General features: G+C 36.0%; 1 protein-coding gene across 1 annotated transcript in view; it reads right to left on the bottom strand.

Moving 5' to 3' along the window:
* Positions 1 to 11804: 11804 nt before the first annotated feature.
* Positions 11805 to 17500, bottom strand: part of LOC149131190 (uncharacterized) — an 8841-nt gene continuing 3145 nt past the window's right edge. Inside the window, exons 2-4 of the mRNA XM_089341136.1 lie at positions 17350 to 17500; positions 13474 to 13700; positions 11805 to 12267 (exon numbers count right to left, since the gene is read on the bottom strand). The exon at positions 17350 to 17500 is cut by the window's right edge and continues 7 nt beyond it. Of these exons, the coding sequence (XP_089197262.1) occupies positions 12156 to 12267; positions 13474 to 13700; positions 17350 to 17500 (490 nt within the window). The 3' untranslated portion in view covers positions 11805 to 12155. The remainder of the gene's footprint in view (positions 12268 to 13473; positions 13701 to 17349) is intronic.

Here is a 17500-nt window from a genome sequence, read left to right as displayed (position 1 = left end):
TAATATGCTGTTAACTTTCAACAGCAATTTATAATTATTCTGTTTTATATGAATATAATATCTCACGGATAATTTTATATATTTTATTAGAGTGACCTCGCATACATATTATAAATGGCAATCCAGCCATGATTATGCTGTTTGTTAAAAGTGTCCCTTATAGATTTAGTATGGTTTCACACATTGTCTATAAGAAAAACTTGTCTTCTCTGAAAAGGTTTTTCGCGTATTTCAGTGTCTGTCGCCGAATATATCCTTTCTACTATAGGCACAATGCCTGATATTGCACCAACCCCAGTATTCTACTGACAGCTATTTTATCCATACACGAAAGGCATAATCGACCTCGGCATAATCTTAACTCAGAACGTAAAGATGGGCGAGGTGCCGTTAAGCATTTTGCACGGTGCGCTGACGATTCTGCCAGATCATCAACAGGTCTGTCACCGAAGATATGGAATATAAATGTACACAGATTCATTAAAATATATCTTGTTTCGTCCAAAGGCACATCAGAAACTAAATCAATAGTAAAGAATAGCAAACATACATACCTACACACAAATAAAACAATCCTATATAGATAGACTTGCCTGTAAATATGTGAGATCTTCGTAAGTCAATATTGATTATGCATCTGCATATATATATATATATATATATATATATATATATATATATATATATATATATATATATATATATATACATATACATACATACATACATACATACATATATTCAAATATTCGTTATAAAATCAATAATAATTTTACCATGTAGTCAGTGTGAAAATACCTGGTGAAATTATCATTGATTTTATCCTTTTATTATGAATAATATTTGAATAAATTTACACCATGATCAAAAATACATTTACTGCGGTATAGATCTTATTACACTACACGTGGGTAGAAAGGAAATATTTCAATTATACTTCGCAGTATATTTTTGCGAGTGTAGATGGATACTGGTCATGCGATGTCGCCGATCGCATGCACATTTTGAGATACTCGTAAATTTATCCCCTGGAGTACTGTGCTGATGAGAGCAGTAGGTAAAAAATATTCTTACTTTAAGCTTGAAATTCGATCGTAAACACAGTTAACCAACCTTGTAAAGTCATTATTTTTCTTTTGCTTGCCTACAATATAGTGTTATTCTCGGAGATTTTAAAGTTGGTAATAGGAGCTATTTTTAGTCTATTTCTTGCAGTGTGTAGGGAGGTGTAAAGCCGATCCCTTGTTATAATTATGCATATAATTATAAAATATGTGTGTGTGTGTGTGTGTGTGTGTGTGTGTGTGTGTGTGTGTGTGTGTGTGTGCAGGCTTCCGTAAGATATTATGAGGAAGATGTCTAGTTGCCCATATATGAAAGTCTCCTCCCTCTACGCCAGATATAGTTTTTATTTATTTAAAGAAATACCACCAACGTGGACCAATAGAGCTAAACACCAGTGTAATCGATAGCATTACTATCAGAACACACATCGCTGCAACACATACTGCAGCCCCATCAGGTGCGAACTTCTAACAGCTTCAAGAATCCACTGCCAAAGATTGGAATATTGTTATCGACCACCTTAACCCGTCCAGAGGATGAAAGGCAAAGTTGAGTACGGCGCGATTTCAAGTCACCATGCTGAGAATCACAACAAAATAATACGAAGCATTCGTTCTTATGCTTTAACAACTGTGCCAATTCGACAACATAGTTACATCACCATATCAACACACACACACACACACACACACACACACACACACACACACACACACACACACACACACATATATACAGAAAACAAGCACTCATACACACACTCCCTAATCATCTATCTACGCTACCTATCGAGTAACGTTACTCCAGATATCCTTCAGAAGAACTCTATTTTGTCCCCTTGTATTCGAGATCGTTCTCTTTCGGGCTTTACCCAACACTTATGACCACAGCTGAAGATAGACACCGAAACCGAACTGAAGATAGCAAGGTCTGCTCTTTTGCCAACCTCTCCTCTTTTGCCAACCTCTCCTCTTTTGCCAACCTCTCCTCTTTTGCCAACCTCTCCTCTTCTGAGGATCGGACGCCTTAACTAGCGCATTACTGTACCAGCACCTTTAGCTCTAGCATCCTATTCGGCTTCCTCACTCTCATCACTCGGGGAAACTTAAGTGAACACGACATGGAAGTAAATAGTAAATCTCATCATTCAAGATTCCATGCAGCCCTACATAACTCTCTTGGTCTTTTAATTTCTGAAATGAAGTCAAAGTTATTGCGTATACAGCGAGAGTATATCTTTGGGCGGAAAAGGAAGAAGTGACCTGAAATTCGTAGATCAAATAAGACAGACTAGAACGGATGCAAAATAAAGCAAAAGTATGCCATAATAAACGGAAAGGCGAGACATTACGACCGGAATATTCGAACAGGTTGAAAAGAAAGAGCTAAGGAAACATGAAGTGGGTTTAGAATGCCAATGCCCAAGAGCATCTGGGGAGAGATGAGCGAAGGAATTTGTGGGAAAGATGATGTAGAAAAAGAAGACAGTTATGTTATTATCTGTCTCAGATGTGCTTCCATCGTCAACCTTGGGACTGGAGCAACATTGCTGTCATCATTAAGATCGTATACAACATGAATATATATCCGGTTCTTTGTGACTAGGAATACGAAAGATTCCAAGTTTGATACTGTAGAGGAGTGTTGATATCTAATGAATGTCTGATGCCCCATAATATAAGAAATACGTAAACTTTAATATGATATATATATATATATATATATATATATATATATATATATATATATATATATATATATATATATATATATATATATATATATATATATATATATATATATGCATATATTATATGTGTATTCCTATATTTTCTTCTATATGTTTCAGTCATTTTGACTGTGACATATGCTGGAGAACCATCTTTTAGTCGAAGAATTCGACTCAGGACTTATTCTTCGTAGGCCTGGTAAATATTCTACCGGTCACTTTTTGCCGAACCGCTAAGTTACAGGGACGTAAACACACCAGCGTCGGTTGTCAAGCGATGGTGCCTGGGATCAAAAACAGAGGCACAAACACACAAATATATACATGTATATATACACGACGGGCTTCTTTCAGTTTCCGTCTACGAAGTTCACTCACAACGCTTTGGTCGGCCCGAGGCTATAGCTGAAAACACTCGCCCAAGGTGCCACACAGTGAGACTGAACCGAGAAACGTGTGGTTGAGAAGCAAACTTCTTAATGTATGTGTGTTTGTGAGTGCGTGTGTATGTCTGTGTTTGTGTGCATGTATGTGCCTTTGTATCTATGGATGTATATATTTGCTCGTACGTATGTGTGTATGTATATATATATATATATATATATATATACACACGTGAAATTAATGTGCAAGTGGCTGAGCACACCATAGACACTATGTGTGTGTATGTGCGGGTGTGGGTGTGGGTGTGTGGGTGTGAGTATGTATTTATATATGGAAATTGATAAATACATACACAATCACACTAACCCACTGACGAATACACTAACCTGTTTGGCCTTTTTGAACCTTTCCAATACCGAATTCAAGCTCGAGGCAATACTTTTCAGTTATTAATGCCAATGAAAATAAGAGAACCATGAAAAGCTTCAACATGTTTCCTGTTTCTTCCTCAGTCAATGACTTGTGCTGCTATATTTGAGTTATACTCTCGACAAATTCCTCTCGCTAAGTTAGCTTCTTTTGGCTTTGCTTCACTTTTTATCTACTTCATATATATATATATATATACATATATATATATATATATATATTTATATATACATACATACATACATCCATGTATATATATATATATATATATATATATATATATATATATATATACATATATACACATGTATACATACATATAGAGAGAAAAAGACAGAGAGGCATGTGTGCAAGCATATATGTATGGGTGTATATGTTTGTATATATGCGTGTGCGTGCAAGTGTGTGTGTGCGATTGTAAGTATGTGCAAGAATATATCTTTACATGTGTGTATATATATACATATATATATATATATATATATATATATATATATATATATATATATATATATATATATATATATATATATATATATATATACTCACATTTACAATATTTTCTAATTTTTGTTGACTGTAATTTATTTATTCAAAAAATATATGGACAAAAACCAAGACATAACTCATACTATTTACTGAGTTACAAGGTAAAGATAGGAAGACCCATCCATCAAGCGATGTTCTGCTCTTTTCAATATCAATCAGGATTCACGCAATGTTCTTTACAAAAACTCTATATTCGTTAATGTATTTACGCAGATACAATGTAAATTTATCGCTTTGTTTCCCGGTCATTTTGTCGTCAATACATAAATAGTTATATCAAATCTATCACGTAAAACAATAGATCCCGTATTTACACATCTACAACGAACTAAATTTGATGCAAAATATTTTAAAGTATTATTGGGTTTCATTACTTTGATGTAAAAAAAATACCTATCTTCTTTATCTTCTTTTAATTGTTCCAGTAAGTGGACTGTCGCCGTGCTGAGGTAACACCTTGAAAGCTTTTATTCATAAATTAAAAATAAGATATTCCTCTTACCTTTTATTTATTTCATTCATTAGACCACGGCTATCCTGGGGTACATCATTGAAGTGCTTAGTCGAATAACCCGACCCCAAAACATGTTTTCTTTTTTATGTCTGGTACTTATTTATTTTATTTGTTTTACCATCGTGCCAAAGGGCAGCAGTCTGAAACGTCGAATTTCCGGTTATTTGCCATAGGTTCCAGCCCGAAAGTCCTCCAGAAACGATCAAGCAATTGATCTCCGATGCCAAGAGATACCCCGAGAACATCGTCACCATTGCCTGCTGCTAATCCTCTACAGAACTCCAAGGTCAGTGTGACGAGCTGCGGAAAATTCTGTCCCTTCTCCCAAAATTTCAGCCCTTATGCCTTTAATAGAAAGGATTATTATTATCGTTATTATTGAGTGGGAGAGCAGTGCATACCATCAGAGTGACACTGGCACAAATGATACGAAGTCCAGTAAACCCATCATGTCTACCCGTCATGATTACACTAGTAAACCTATTATGTGTACACCATTATGAGTACATCACAATCATATGCAAGTGTATTTTCTCTTATATTTTTATTACTCTTCTTCCATATCTTATATGTTTCATTTATCTTTCCGTTTGGGTATAGTGTTGCATTGTAGAAGGCATTTAGCACTTCAATGTCGTCGTCGTCTGTCTATCGCTCACTTTTGGCTATATTTTTCCTTTGGTCAGAGACATTAAGACACAGGCACATCTGTTCAGTGTTAACTTTTTGACAGAACACCGCCTCTGGATGTGTTAAGGCTTCTTTTGTATGACGATTTCTCGAGGCTCACAGACCGAACTTCCCCGCTGCTTTTCTCTACTTGATAGCTTTATCAGCGAGCACAACTGCTCTTTTTCACTCTTTAAAAAGAAACTTCTTGTATGTTTTGTTAAAGTCATTTAAATACCGTGTATTCGATGTTTGTTTTCTTCACGTGTTCGTGCATGTGTTGTATAGAACTACATTTGTTGATTTGTAAGCCAGGAACAGAAATGTGCATATGTATAGTCATGAGAGTGCATAGACAATTAATTCTAGTAGCACTCACGGTTTAGTTCCCAGTTTTGTTTACAATGGATCTCGCAGCTCTTCGTGTTGTTTACACTCTCTTGCACCTGATTCGCTGCGGTAACGCATAATTTTGATATCGCAGCTCCACCAGTTGTTGGGAAAAGTCGTTCGGTTTTCCTAGATGACTTACATTAAGAAATACTATCATTTACATAAAGACAAAACATATAAATGACGACACTTCCAATGAGTTAAGAACAGAAGTCATGAGAGTCATTACCTGGAACTGCATTATTATTATTATTATTATTATTATTATTATTATTATCATTATTATTATTATTATTATTATTATTATTATTGAGTGAGTGAGCAGTGCATGCCATCAAAGTGACACTGGGGTAAAATATACGAAGCCCATTATACCCATCATGACTACCCGTCCGATAAGGGTATACCAGGCACATGCATCACAACCATATGTGTGCGACATGGTGATCTCATATCAAGATAAACAGCGCATGACCTCGCAGGTGGGGCCCAGTTAGAATTTTCTTCAGGTCGAGTAGCCCATCCCGCTCGAAAGGTCCCTGAATAAGGTTTGTTTAAGGATGTTGAGCAAAACACCCATGTTTCCAAAGGTGAATTATTCCAACCCCAAAGAATTCCTCTCAACACATGGCTATGACCCACCCCCTCCACTAATTCTGCTCATGATCAGAGATGCACATATCGTCAGCCACCAAGGGACATGCTTAACTGGTTATTGTCAAACAACTGACAAGCAAACCTGCGGTATTAAGCAGAATATTTGCTGTAGCCCATCTTTTATACCAAGACAAAACAATGTACATGATAACACTTCCAATCAATTAAGATCAGAAGCCATGAGAGCCACTGCCTGGTACTGTATATTATTATTATTATTATTATTATTATTATTATTATTATTATTATTATTATTATTATTATTATCATTATCATTTCCTTTGCACAGCTTCTAACGCTGGAGATGTACTACAGTGTCAGCTGTTCACCACCAGTGAACTAAGGTAACACCTCTTATTTTTCGAGCACCTTCCAGAGTATTCGGGCAGTTCCAAGCAGTTCTGTTTTCTGCAAGTGCTCCACCCTTACTGCAGCCCCTATTTGTTCCACATACTTCTCGAGATTTTTGCTCACTGTCCCCAGGGCTCCGACAATTATTGGTACTACTGCTACCTTTATCATCGACCACTACTGCTTTACCTCCCAAGCTAACCTGTCATACCTGTCATACCTTTCTTCCTTATCGCATACCTTGTTGTTAGCTGGACATGTTATATCTATGATCCAGCATAGTTTGCTTTCTTTCTCAATTAAGATTATGTCTGGCTTCCTATTCTCTATCTCATGGTCGCACTGAATCATAAAATCCCATAGGATCTTTGCATTATCATTTTCGATGCCTTCGAGTTTGTGGACGTACCAGTGTTTTTCTCTGTCAAGTCAACATTTGTTGCAAAGTGTCCAATGGACAAACCTGGCTATGTTGTCGTGGCATCTCTTATATTCCTTCTGCGCTACTGGCGTACATTGGCTGGTAATATGCCATACGGTTTCACCATTTTGCCCACAGATTCTGTACTTATCACTTTCTGCTGTTGCCGACACTGTATTTTATGTAGTTTGTTCTTAGTGCTTGCACTTGGGCAGCACAGATTAGAGCCTCCATTTCCGGTTTTAAATCACTTTTAGTCATCCACAGCCATCTTTTTTCTCTGCCTGTCTTATCTTCAACGTTCCTATGAAATTGTCCATGAATTCTTTTCTTTACCCATCTATTTTCAGTTTCATTTGTCTTCAATTGCTTGTACAGTGTTTTATCTTTGCAATCTTTCATCCTACACAAGCCTGACCTTCTTACTTCTAATAATAGCGGTTCTGTGGCATTTTTTACATATCATGCTATGCTGTTTTTTTTTACTTTAATGCTGTGTTCGCATCCAATAAGTCCTCTTCCCGCTCTTTTTCTTGGCACATACAGTCTGTTTGTGTCACTTTGGGTGGAGTGTCCCATATCTAGTTAGCAACTTCCTTCTCTTTCTGTCTAAGCTGTTTAGTTTGTCTACTGTCCATGGGATTACACCTGCTCCATATCTAAGGAGTCACTACCTGGTACTGCATTATTATTATTATTATTATGTTGTTTTTTCTTCTTTCTTCAAATTTTCTTCCATTTCTCACCGAGTGTTTTCCGTACACCTAGGGCAGAGAAACTCGTTGTATGCATTCCCAGTTTACACACGCAAATTCACAGGTAAAACATGTATTTAAGAAAAAACAATTCATGAATGGATGTTGTTTTCACAGCGATAATGCTCTTCTCAGTACATGAGTCGTTCCAGTTAGCACTATTTTTTGCACTTCCTGTAGGGATGGTAAGCCTGGTATCATTTTCAAATAGGTTTCAGTACCTTTTTTTATCATTCCTAGAGATCCTACAATCACTGGTATGGTAGTCGCCTTGTGGTGCCACATTTTTTTCAATTTCTATTAGCAAGTTTTTATATTTACTGATCTTGTCAAATTCTTTCGCCGCTATATTATGATCAGAGGGAATACTCATGTCAATTAATAAACACGTCTTCTTTGTCTGATCTTTTATAATAATATCCGGTTTATTAGTTTTTATAGTCTTGTCAGTATGTACGGGGAAGTCCCAGAGAATCGATACATTTTCTCCCTCAGTCACAGCTTAAGGATGGTGTTTATACCATTTGTCAGCGGTTTTGATTTTATAATGCTGACATATGGTCCAGTGTAAATACTGGCCAACTCTGTCATGTCATAACACATTGGCTTGGTAGTTCCGGGTTAATAAGCTTTGATCTTGAGCAGCCAATATGAAACCTTCACTCTCTGCTTTTATTATTATTATTATTATTATTATTATTATTATTATTATTATTATTATTATTATTATTATTATTATGTTTATTATTTAGAGGGAGTAAAATATACGAAGCGCAGTATACCGATCATGACTACCCGTCTTGTAAGGGTACACCAGGCACATGCATCACATCCATATGTGCGCGATATAGTGATCACATATCAAGATAAACAGCGCATGACCTTGCATGGCCTTGCAGTTAGAATCTTCTTCGGGTCGAGTAGCCCATCCCGCTCAAAAGGTCCCTGAATAAGGGTTGTTGAACAAAACACCCTTGTTTCCAAGGGTGAATTATCCAAACCCCAAAGAATTCCCCTCGACGCATTGCTACGATGCTGCTCCACTACTTCCGCTCGTGAGCAGAGATGCACATATCGTCAGCCACTAAGGGATATGCTCAACTGGTTATGGTCAAGCAACTAATAAGCAAATCTGTGGTATTGAGCAGAATGTTATTATTATTGTTATTGTTGTTGTTGCTGTTATTATTCTTTGATGAAAGCTCTCTGCTTATTTTGCTCATTATTATTATTATTATTATTATATTGTTTTTTTTCTTCTTTCTTCAAATTTTCTTCCATTTCTCGCCGAGTGTTTTCCGTACAGCTAGGGCAGAGAAACTCGTTGTATGCATTCCCAGTTTACATACGCAAATTCACAGGTAAAACATGTATTTAAGAAAAAAAGAAAGAAAAAATTCATGAATGGATGTTGTTTTCACAGCGATAATGCTCTTCTCAGTACATGAGTCGTTCCAGTTAGCACTATTTTTTGCACTTCCTGTAGGGATGGTAAGCCTGGTATCATTTTCAAATAGATTTCAGTACCTTTTTTTATCATTCCTAGAGATCCTACAATCACTGGTATGGTAGTCGCCTTGAGGTGCCACATTTTTTCAGTTTCTATTAGCAAGTCTTTATATTTACTGATCTTATTATTATTATTATTATTATTATTATTATTATTATTATTATTATTATTATTATTATTATTATTATTATTATTATTATTATCACTATTATTATCAATATTAATATTATTGGTGTTGGTATTTTCTTTATTTTATAACTAAATATTCATAGTTATATGCCAATATTACAATGCTCACATGTCCATTATTACTTGCTACATGTGAAATTTGAGTGAGACTTATCTGTTATTTTTATCATATCAAGAAACAGCATGTTGTTGTTTCCTTAGTTGTTGAATTTGTTATTATTACTGTTGCTATTCTTCTTCTTATTATTATTATTATTGTTCAGTAGTTTTATTTTCATAACGTGCTTTCACTTCACTACCGAGCGCAACTCTGTGTGCCTTAGGTATGTGCTGTGGTTTGCTGTGATGCTCTTATGGTTACTGTATTGAAAGTGTTTTGCGTAGGATGTGTGCTGTGCCCAGTAGTGCAACTTTCTGTATGTTATATATATTTGTAAGTCCTGTTGTTTTTGTTATCTTTTTGTCTGAATATTTTTTTTATTATACCTAAGGCGCCTACTATGATAGGAATTGTTTCTGTTTTTAGATTCCACATTCGAATTACCTCTATTTCCAGGTCTTTGTATTTTGGAAGTTTCTCCATTTCTTTTAGGGAAACGTTGTCATCTGCTGGTATTGATACATCAATTAGAAAGCATTTTTTTCCTTCATAATCTTTGACAACTATATCTGGTCTATTGGCCTTAATTTCTCTATCTGTGTGTATTGGCATATCCCGTGAATATATTCCTTCTTAGCCAGGACTGGGCAGCCAGATATAATATGATTTATTGTTTCTTATCCATCGCCACAAATTCTGCAGTTACTTGTTATGTTTCTTTTCATTATATGTTTTTGGTAATTTCTGGTGGAGAGGCTTTGGTCGTGTGCAGCAATTAAAAATCCTTCAGTCTCTGCTTTGAGTCCTGAACTTCTCAACCATTGCTGGGATTTTTCTCTGTCTATTTCTTTTGCATTTAGTTTAGCCCAGTATTTACCATGTAGGGGCTTTTCTTGCCATCGTTTTATCATGGTCCGTTGCTGTTCTAGTTTTAGTTTGGAATTCATTTGTTTTATAGCTTTTGTTGTTTCTTCTTCTTCTTCTTCGTATTTATTAGGTAGTATGATTTCTTGTTTGTATTTGTCAGCTTCCATAATTATTATTATTATTATCATTATTATTATTATTATTATTATTATTATTATTATTATTATTATTATTATTATTATTATCAATGTTGTTGTTGTTGTTGTTGTTGCTGAGCTAGCAGAATCGTTAACACGCCGGGCGAAATGATTAGTGGTATTTCGTCTCCCGCTACGTTATGAGTTCAAATCCCACCGAGGTTGACTTTGCCTTTCATCCTTTCGGGGTCGATAAATTAAGTACCAGCTGAGTATTGTGGTAGATGTGATCGACTGTGCCCCTCCCCATAAAATCCAGGCCATGTGCCTTTAGTAGAAAGAATTATGGCTGTTGTCGTTTTTATACGTGTAGTAGTAGTAGTAGTAGTAGTAGTAGTAGTAGTAGTAGTAGTAGTAGTAGTAGTAGTAGTAGTAGCAGTAGTAGTAGCTGCTGTTGCTGTTTTGATGTTGTAGTTATTTTATTGTTGCTTGAACTATTATGTTCATAATTCTTGTTTTTTTATTTCAATGATTGTCCTCTCTTTATGTTATTCAAATAAACATTTCGAAATAAATATGGATGAATTTCCAAATCAAGTAATATTTGTTAACTTTAAGAAAATCTATTTGAAGAGAAAACATTTCGTGGTGGTTACGGTTGGAACATCAGTTAACACAGCTGCACCGTTTCGAGGCTTCCCTGGGGTTAAACAAGGAAACGCAAACAATAACAATAAAAACAGCAATAATCTAGCAGAAGTGGCATCAAACTTTATTTCTCATAATTATTAATTGGTTAATTTTTTTTAATTACAAATAGTTAAATTACTTTCCTTATCTGCATGTTCCTCCCTGCTTGGATAGACCAATATACATGCATACACACATGCATATATATATATATAAGTGTATGTATGTTATATATATATAGATATATATATATATATATATGTATATATATATGTATGTAGATATATACATATATATGTAGGTATGTACATATATAAATCCATATATATATATATATATATATATATATATATATATATATATATATATGCATATATATATACTCACTCATACATATATATAAATATATGTATTTACGTATGTATTTATGTATGTATGTATGTATTTATGTATGTATGTATGTATGTATGTATGAATAATATAGGGGATATAACTATGTAGAAGCTATTAGTGTTTGTGTATACATGTACACGATTAGAAGTACATACTACACTAATGAAACAGTCCCCATTTATTATTATTATTATTATTATTATTAGTAGTAGTAGTATTATTATTATTATTATTATTATTATTATTATTATTATTATTATTATTATTATTATTTTATTGATAGCTATATTCAGTAACCAAGTCGAAAGTGCGACACGCTAGTAAATCTTGAATTCTCCCAGTAACTAGGTACATTAATGTAAATTCTTTCTTTTATCAGTGACGTGGGTATTGATCCATGCTAGTAACTGTTCAGCAGTTGCCGTATTGCATTTTGAAGAGATGTTGCCAAGATTTTTCCACATCCTGCAATATAAAAAAAAATATATTGGTGTCTTAATCAACCACACATACTCGGACAAACACACTCAGTCAATAAAACTCAAACAAACACACTCAGATAGGCAGACATCATACAGACTAACTGATAGACACACACACACACACAGAGTAACAGAGTTTGTTCTTATTGTCTAGTGCTAACTCAGTTTGAATCAGGAGGCAAATTCAACTCTGCAGGTGATGGGAAAATATCAATTCCAGAAGCAAACAAAAGCGAAAGCAACTGTAGGAAAACTGCTTTCTATTTTACATCAAATCTCAGACTACGAGAATCAGGTGGATTTGAATGGTGGACTCGTCTTCCTATCAGAAGAAAGAAGCCACATTTCAGGACTGATTTGATGAGGCTCTTGTAAAGGGATTACACGTGGCCTCGTGCCCTTTTGCTGTTGGCTGCGGCGATTTTCTAGCAAGATCTGTGTGTACTTTAGTTGCAGGAAATTGGTTTGGAATCCAAAGAAATAAAGAAAGTCACCAAGAAGATAGACATGGCAGATGAAATCTGCTCAATATGGTTGTGGCTAATAAGAGATCACTGATGGAAACTTTCAACAATCAAAAGATAAATCAGTCCCCACTGCCCAACTCCGGCAGAGCGTAGAGATAAGAAGCGAGATACTTGTGACACTCAGATACTCGCTGAATATACGAAAGGGATTCCCTACATTGACATGGCTTTAGTCACCTACAGAAGAGCGTGCAATATTTCTAAGTGGCTGTTGTGCGTTGTGGGGTGTAAACACAGACAAGGGAAACACACACACAGATACACACACATTCGCACACACACATACAAACACACATACGAACGACGGTCTTCGTTCAGTTTCTGACTACCAAATCCACTCAAGGATTTGGTCGGCTCGAGGTTGTAGTAGAAAACACTTGCTCAAGGTGCCACGCAGTAGGACTGAACCCGGAACCAAGTGATTTGGAAGCAAGATTCTTCCTATACAGCCACACCTATATCATATCCTAATATCCGGAACGAAACCCGACCATCTGAATTTTCGATCAAAATTGAACTGAGTCTCCACCAATAATTACAAATCCCTCCACAACACCAAGATGTCCCTCACTCGATCAGTGCAACCATCATCACGACTACCACCACCACCTCCTCTATTACTATCACCACCACCAACAACAACAAAAATAACAAATACTTACATTTTATAGTAATGTGATTTGGACGAGGCTATGGGTTCTTTGAATATATTCCACAGTTCCTGGCGGTGAGTCCAGCCAACATTACAGAAATCATTGGATGTGTAACATTTTTGTTGTATGCCCATGACAATTGTGTTGGCCGATTTACAATCGAGTGACGGACTTTTGTAGATATCTGTTAACTCTTTCACGAAACATTTTATGACATTATTAATCCAGATCTTACCCTGTGAATATTAGACAGCGGTTAGTGAAAACAAAAATTAACGTTTTAGGGATTGTTTATTTATTTATTTATTTATTTATTTATTTGGGCGGGAGTGAATAATAATTATGTCTAGTTATAACACAAGACAAGCAATTTTGAGAGGAATGGAGGCCAAGTAGATAACAAAGACCCCAGTAATTGATCTCTCTAATTTCGCGGATGAAGAAATAAATAACAAGTTAAGAATGGCGCGTAGGAGAAAGAAGGGTAAAAAGACCCCCTTCGGTCACGAATGACCATGGAATTGCACCTAGAAAGTTGCCCTCCGAAGCACAAGTTTGGGCAGGGTTGTTTTATGGAAGACCAGCAGTCGCCCATGCATACTGGCCTCCCCTCTCCATGCCACTGACGTTATCCAAGGGAAAGGCAAAGGCTGATACAGCTTGACACCACTGACGTCGCAACTCATTTCTACAGCTGAGTGAACTGGAGCAACGTGAAATAAAAGGTCTTGCGTAAAAACATAACACACGTTGCACTCCGAGAATCGAACTCACTACCTCATGCTTGTGCGCCCGACGCTCTAACCACTGTGTTCTGCGCCTTCACGTAGGATAATGTATAGATATTTAAAAAATAGTGAAGAAATGAAAGGAAAAACAGAGAGACACGTTGCTCCAGTTCACTCAGCTGTAGAAATGAGCTGTGAACTCAGTGGTGCCAAGCTGTATCGGCTTTTCCTTTGCATAACGCCCGTGGCATGGAGAGGGGAGGCTGGTATGCATAGATGACTACTGATTTTCCATAACCAATCCTACCCAGACTTCTGCTTCGGAGGGCAACTTTCTAGATGCCTGAGTTACAAATAATTTATAAAACTAAGTAACAAGAAAAGATCGGTGTATGGTAGCAGTGAAATGTACCATAACAAAGAAGGTAATGTAGGTATTTTGAAAGTACCTCCCAGAGTGATGACCGTGTCCTGCATGGTTAGGGTTGCCATCGACTTGTTAAATAAAAGATAATTTGGCTGTCAACATACTTAATGTATGAAAAATTAGAAAACTGAAGTAGAGTTAAATATTTATTGCATAAAACAAACAAAAAAAAATTTTTTTTTTCTATTTGTGTTCAGAATGTACAGACGGACGAAATGCCGCTAGGTATTTTGCCCGGGGTGCAAACGATTCCAATAGCTCACCACCTTAATATAATTATTATTATTATTATTATTATTATTATTATTATTATTATTATTATTATTATTATTATTATTATTATCATTGAGTAAGAGAGCAGTGCATGCCATCAAAGTGACACTGGGGTAAAATATACGAAGCCCATTATACCCATCATGACTACCCGTCTGAAAAGAGTACACCAGGCACATGCATCACAACCATATGTGCGTGACATGGTGATCTCATATCAAGATAAACAGCGCATGACCTCGCAGGCGGGCCCAGTTAGAATTTTCTTCGAGTAGCCAATCCCACTTAAAAGGTCCCTGAATAAGGTTTGTTTAAGGATGTTGAGCAAAACACCCATGTTTCCAAAGGTGAAATATTCAAACTCCAAAGAATTCCTCTCAATACATGGCTATGATGCTCCCCCACTACTTCTGCTCATGAAGAGAGATGCACATATCGTCAGCCACCAAGGGACATTCTCAACTTGTTAAAGTCAAACAACTTTATCTATCCCGAAAGGATGAAAGGCAAAGTCGACCTCGGCCGAATTTGAACTCAGAACGCAGTGGCAGACGAAATACCGCTAAGCATTTAGCCCGCCATGCTAACGATTCTGCCACCTCGCCGCCTTAATAATAATAATAATAATAATAATAATAATAATAATAATAATAATAATAATAATAATAATAATAATAATAATAATAATAATAATAATAATAATAATAAGGAAAGAATACAAGAGAAGACATGACATTCTAAGAAGAGCAATCCAGTGGAAGCTATGTAGAAAGCTAGGATTTGAACATACTGATAAATGGTATGAACATGAACCAAGTAAAGTACAAGAAAGTAAGACATACAAGATGCTGTGGGACTTTGATATTTAGACTGACAGAGTAATAGAAGATAGAAGGCTTGATTTGGTAGTAGTAGATAAAGAGAATAGAAAGTGCCAGATAATTGACTTTACAGTCCCAAATGATGATAAAATCAATATGAGAGGTATAGAAAAATTAACAAAGTATCACAACCTAGCTAATGAATAGCAGAATCTATGGAAAGTGCGGGTAAATCGAATCCCAGTAGTTATAGGTGCATTGGGAACTATCCCTAAAGATCTGAACTAATGGTTAGAGGAAATAGACATAAAACCAAGTTTAATACAGCTGCAGAAAACACTGTTATTAGGGACAGCTAGGATACTTAGGAGGGTTCTTGGCATCTAAGGCTACTTGTTGTAGCCCGATGTTAGGATTCTTTTCTTTTCCAACAGCCTAATCTGTTGAGTGTATATGAATAATAATAATGATAATAATAATAATAATAATAATAATAATAATAATAATAATAATAATAATAATAATAATAATAATAATAATAATAATAATAATATGTACAAATCGAAATATATGACCCTAGCCATAACACCTACATGAACTTCTAACTTGTTGTCTCTTGAAGTCTCTGGGTGAGACTTGGATCCAACTTGTACAAATGCAAAGCAAAAGTCAAACATAAAATAATAATAATAATAATAATAATAATAATAATAATAATAATAATAATAATAATAATAATAATAATAATAATAATAATAATAATCCCTTCTACAATAGGCACAAAGTCTGAAATTTTGGGGTAGGGGACTAAACGATTACATCGACCCCAGTGTTTCTCTGGTACTTAATGTATCGACCCCGAAAGGATGAAAGCAAAGTCGACCTAAGCGGAATTTGAACTCAGAACGTAAAGACAGACGAAATACCGCTAAGCATTTCGTCCAGCATGCTAAAGTTTCTTATTTCTTTACTGCCCACAAGGGGCTTCACACAGAGGGGACAAACAAGGAGAGACAAACGGACTAAGTCGATTATATCGATCCAAATGCGTAACTGGTACTTATTTAATCGGCCCCGAAAGGCTGAAAGGCAAAATCGACCTCGGTGGAATTTGAACTCAGAACGTAACGGCAGACGAAATACCTCTAAGCATTTCGCTCGGTGTGCTAACGTTCCTTATTTCTTTATTGCCCACAAGGGGCTAAACATAGAGGGGACAAACAAGGACAGACAGAGGGATTAAGTCGATTACATCGACCCCAGTGCGTAACTGGTACTTAATTTATCGACCCCGAAGGGATAAAAGGCAAAGTCGACCCCGGCTGAATTTGAACTCAGAACGTAACGGCAGTCGAAATACCGCTAAGCATTTCATCAGGCGTGCTAACGTTTCGGCCAGCTCACCACCTTACGATATAATAATGATAATAAAACGACATCCTCCTTCCTCTTAACTGTCTCTCCATGTGCTCCCCCTCTCTCTCTCTCCCCCTCGCACTTTCACTTTCCCACTTTCTCTCTCTCTCTCTCTCTCTCTCTCTCTCTCTCTCTCTCTCTCTCTCTCTCTCTCTCCCTCCCTCACTCTTCTGTCTCTTACTATTTCTCACGCGCGTTTCTAATCAGAAGTTTGACCTACCACATCAGTCAATTTATGTGCTCTTTCTTTGGATTTCACACAATGAGCACGCGCTTTACCCTTTCGCGAGCTTTCACCACAGGGAAACCTTTCGTTTAAACAATCATAGAACCTGCAGTCCAAATCCTTACTGTATTGAAGGCATTTGTCT

The sequence above is a fragment of the Octopus bimaculoides genome, chromosome 24 (assembly GCF_046866305.1).
Source record: "Octopus bimaculoides isolate indiv1 chromosome 24, ASM4686630v1, whole genome shotgun sequence".
Classification (NCBI taxonomy): domain Eukaryota; kingdom Metazoa; phylum Mollusca; class Cephalopoda; order Octopoda; family Octopodidae; genus Octopus; species Octopus bimaculoides.
This window is presented reverse-complemented; position numbering and strand designations above follow the sequence as displayed.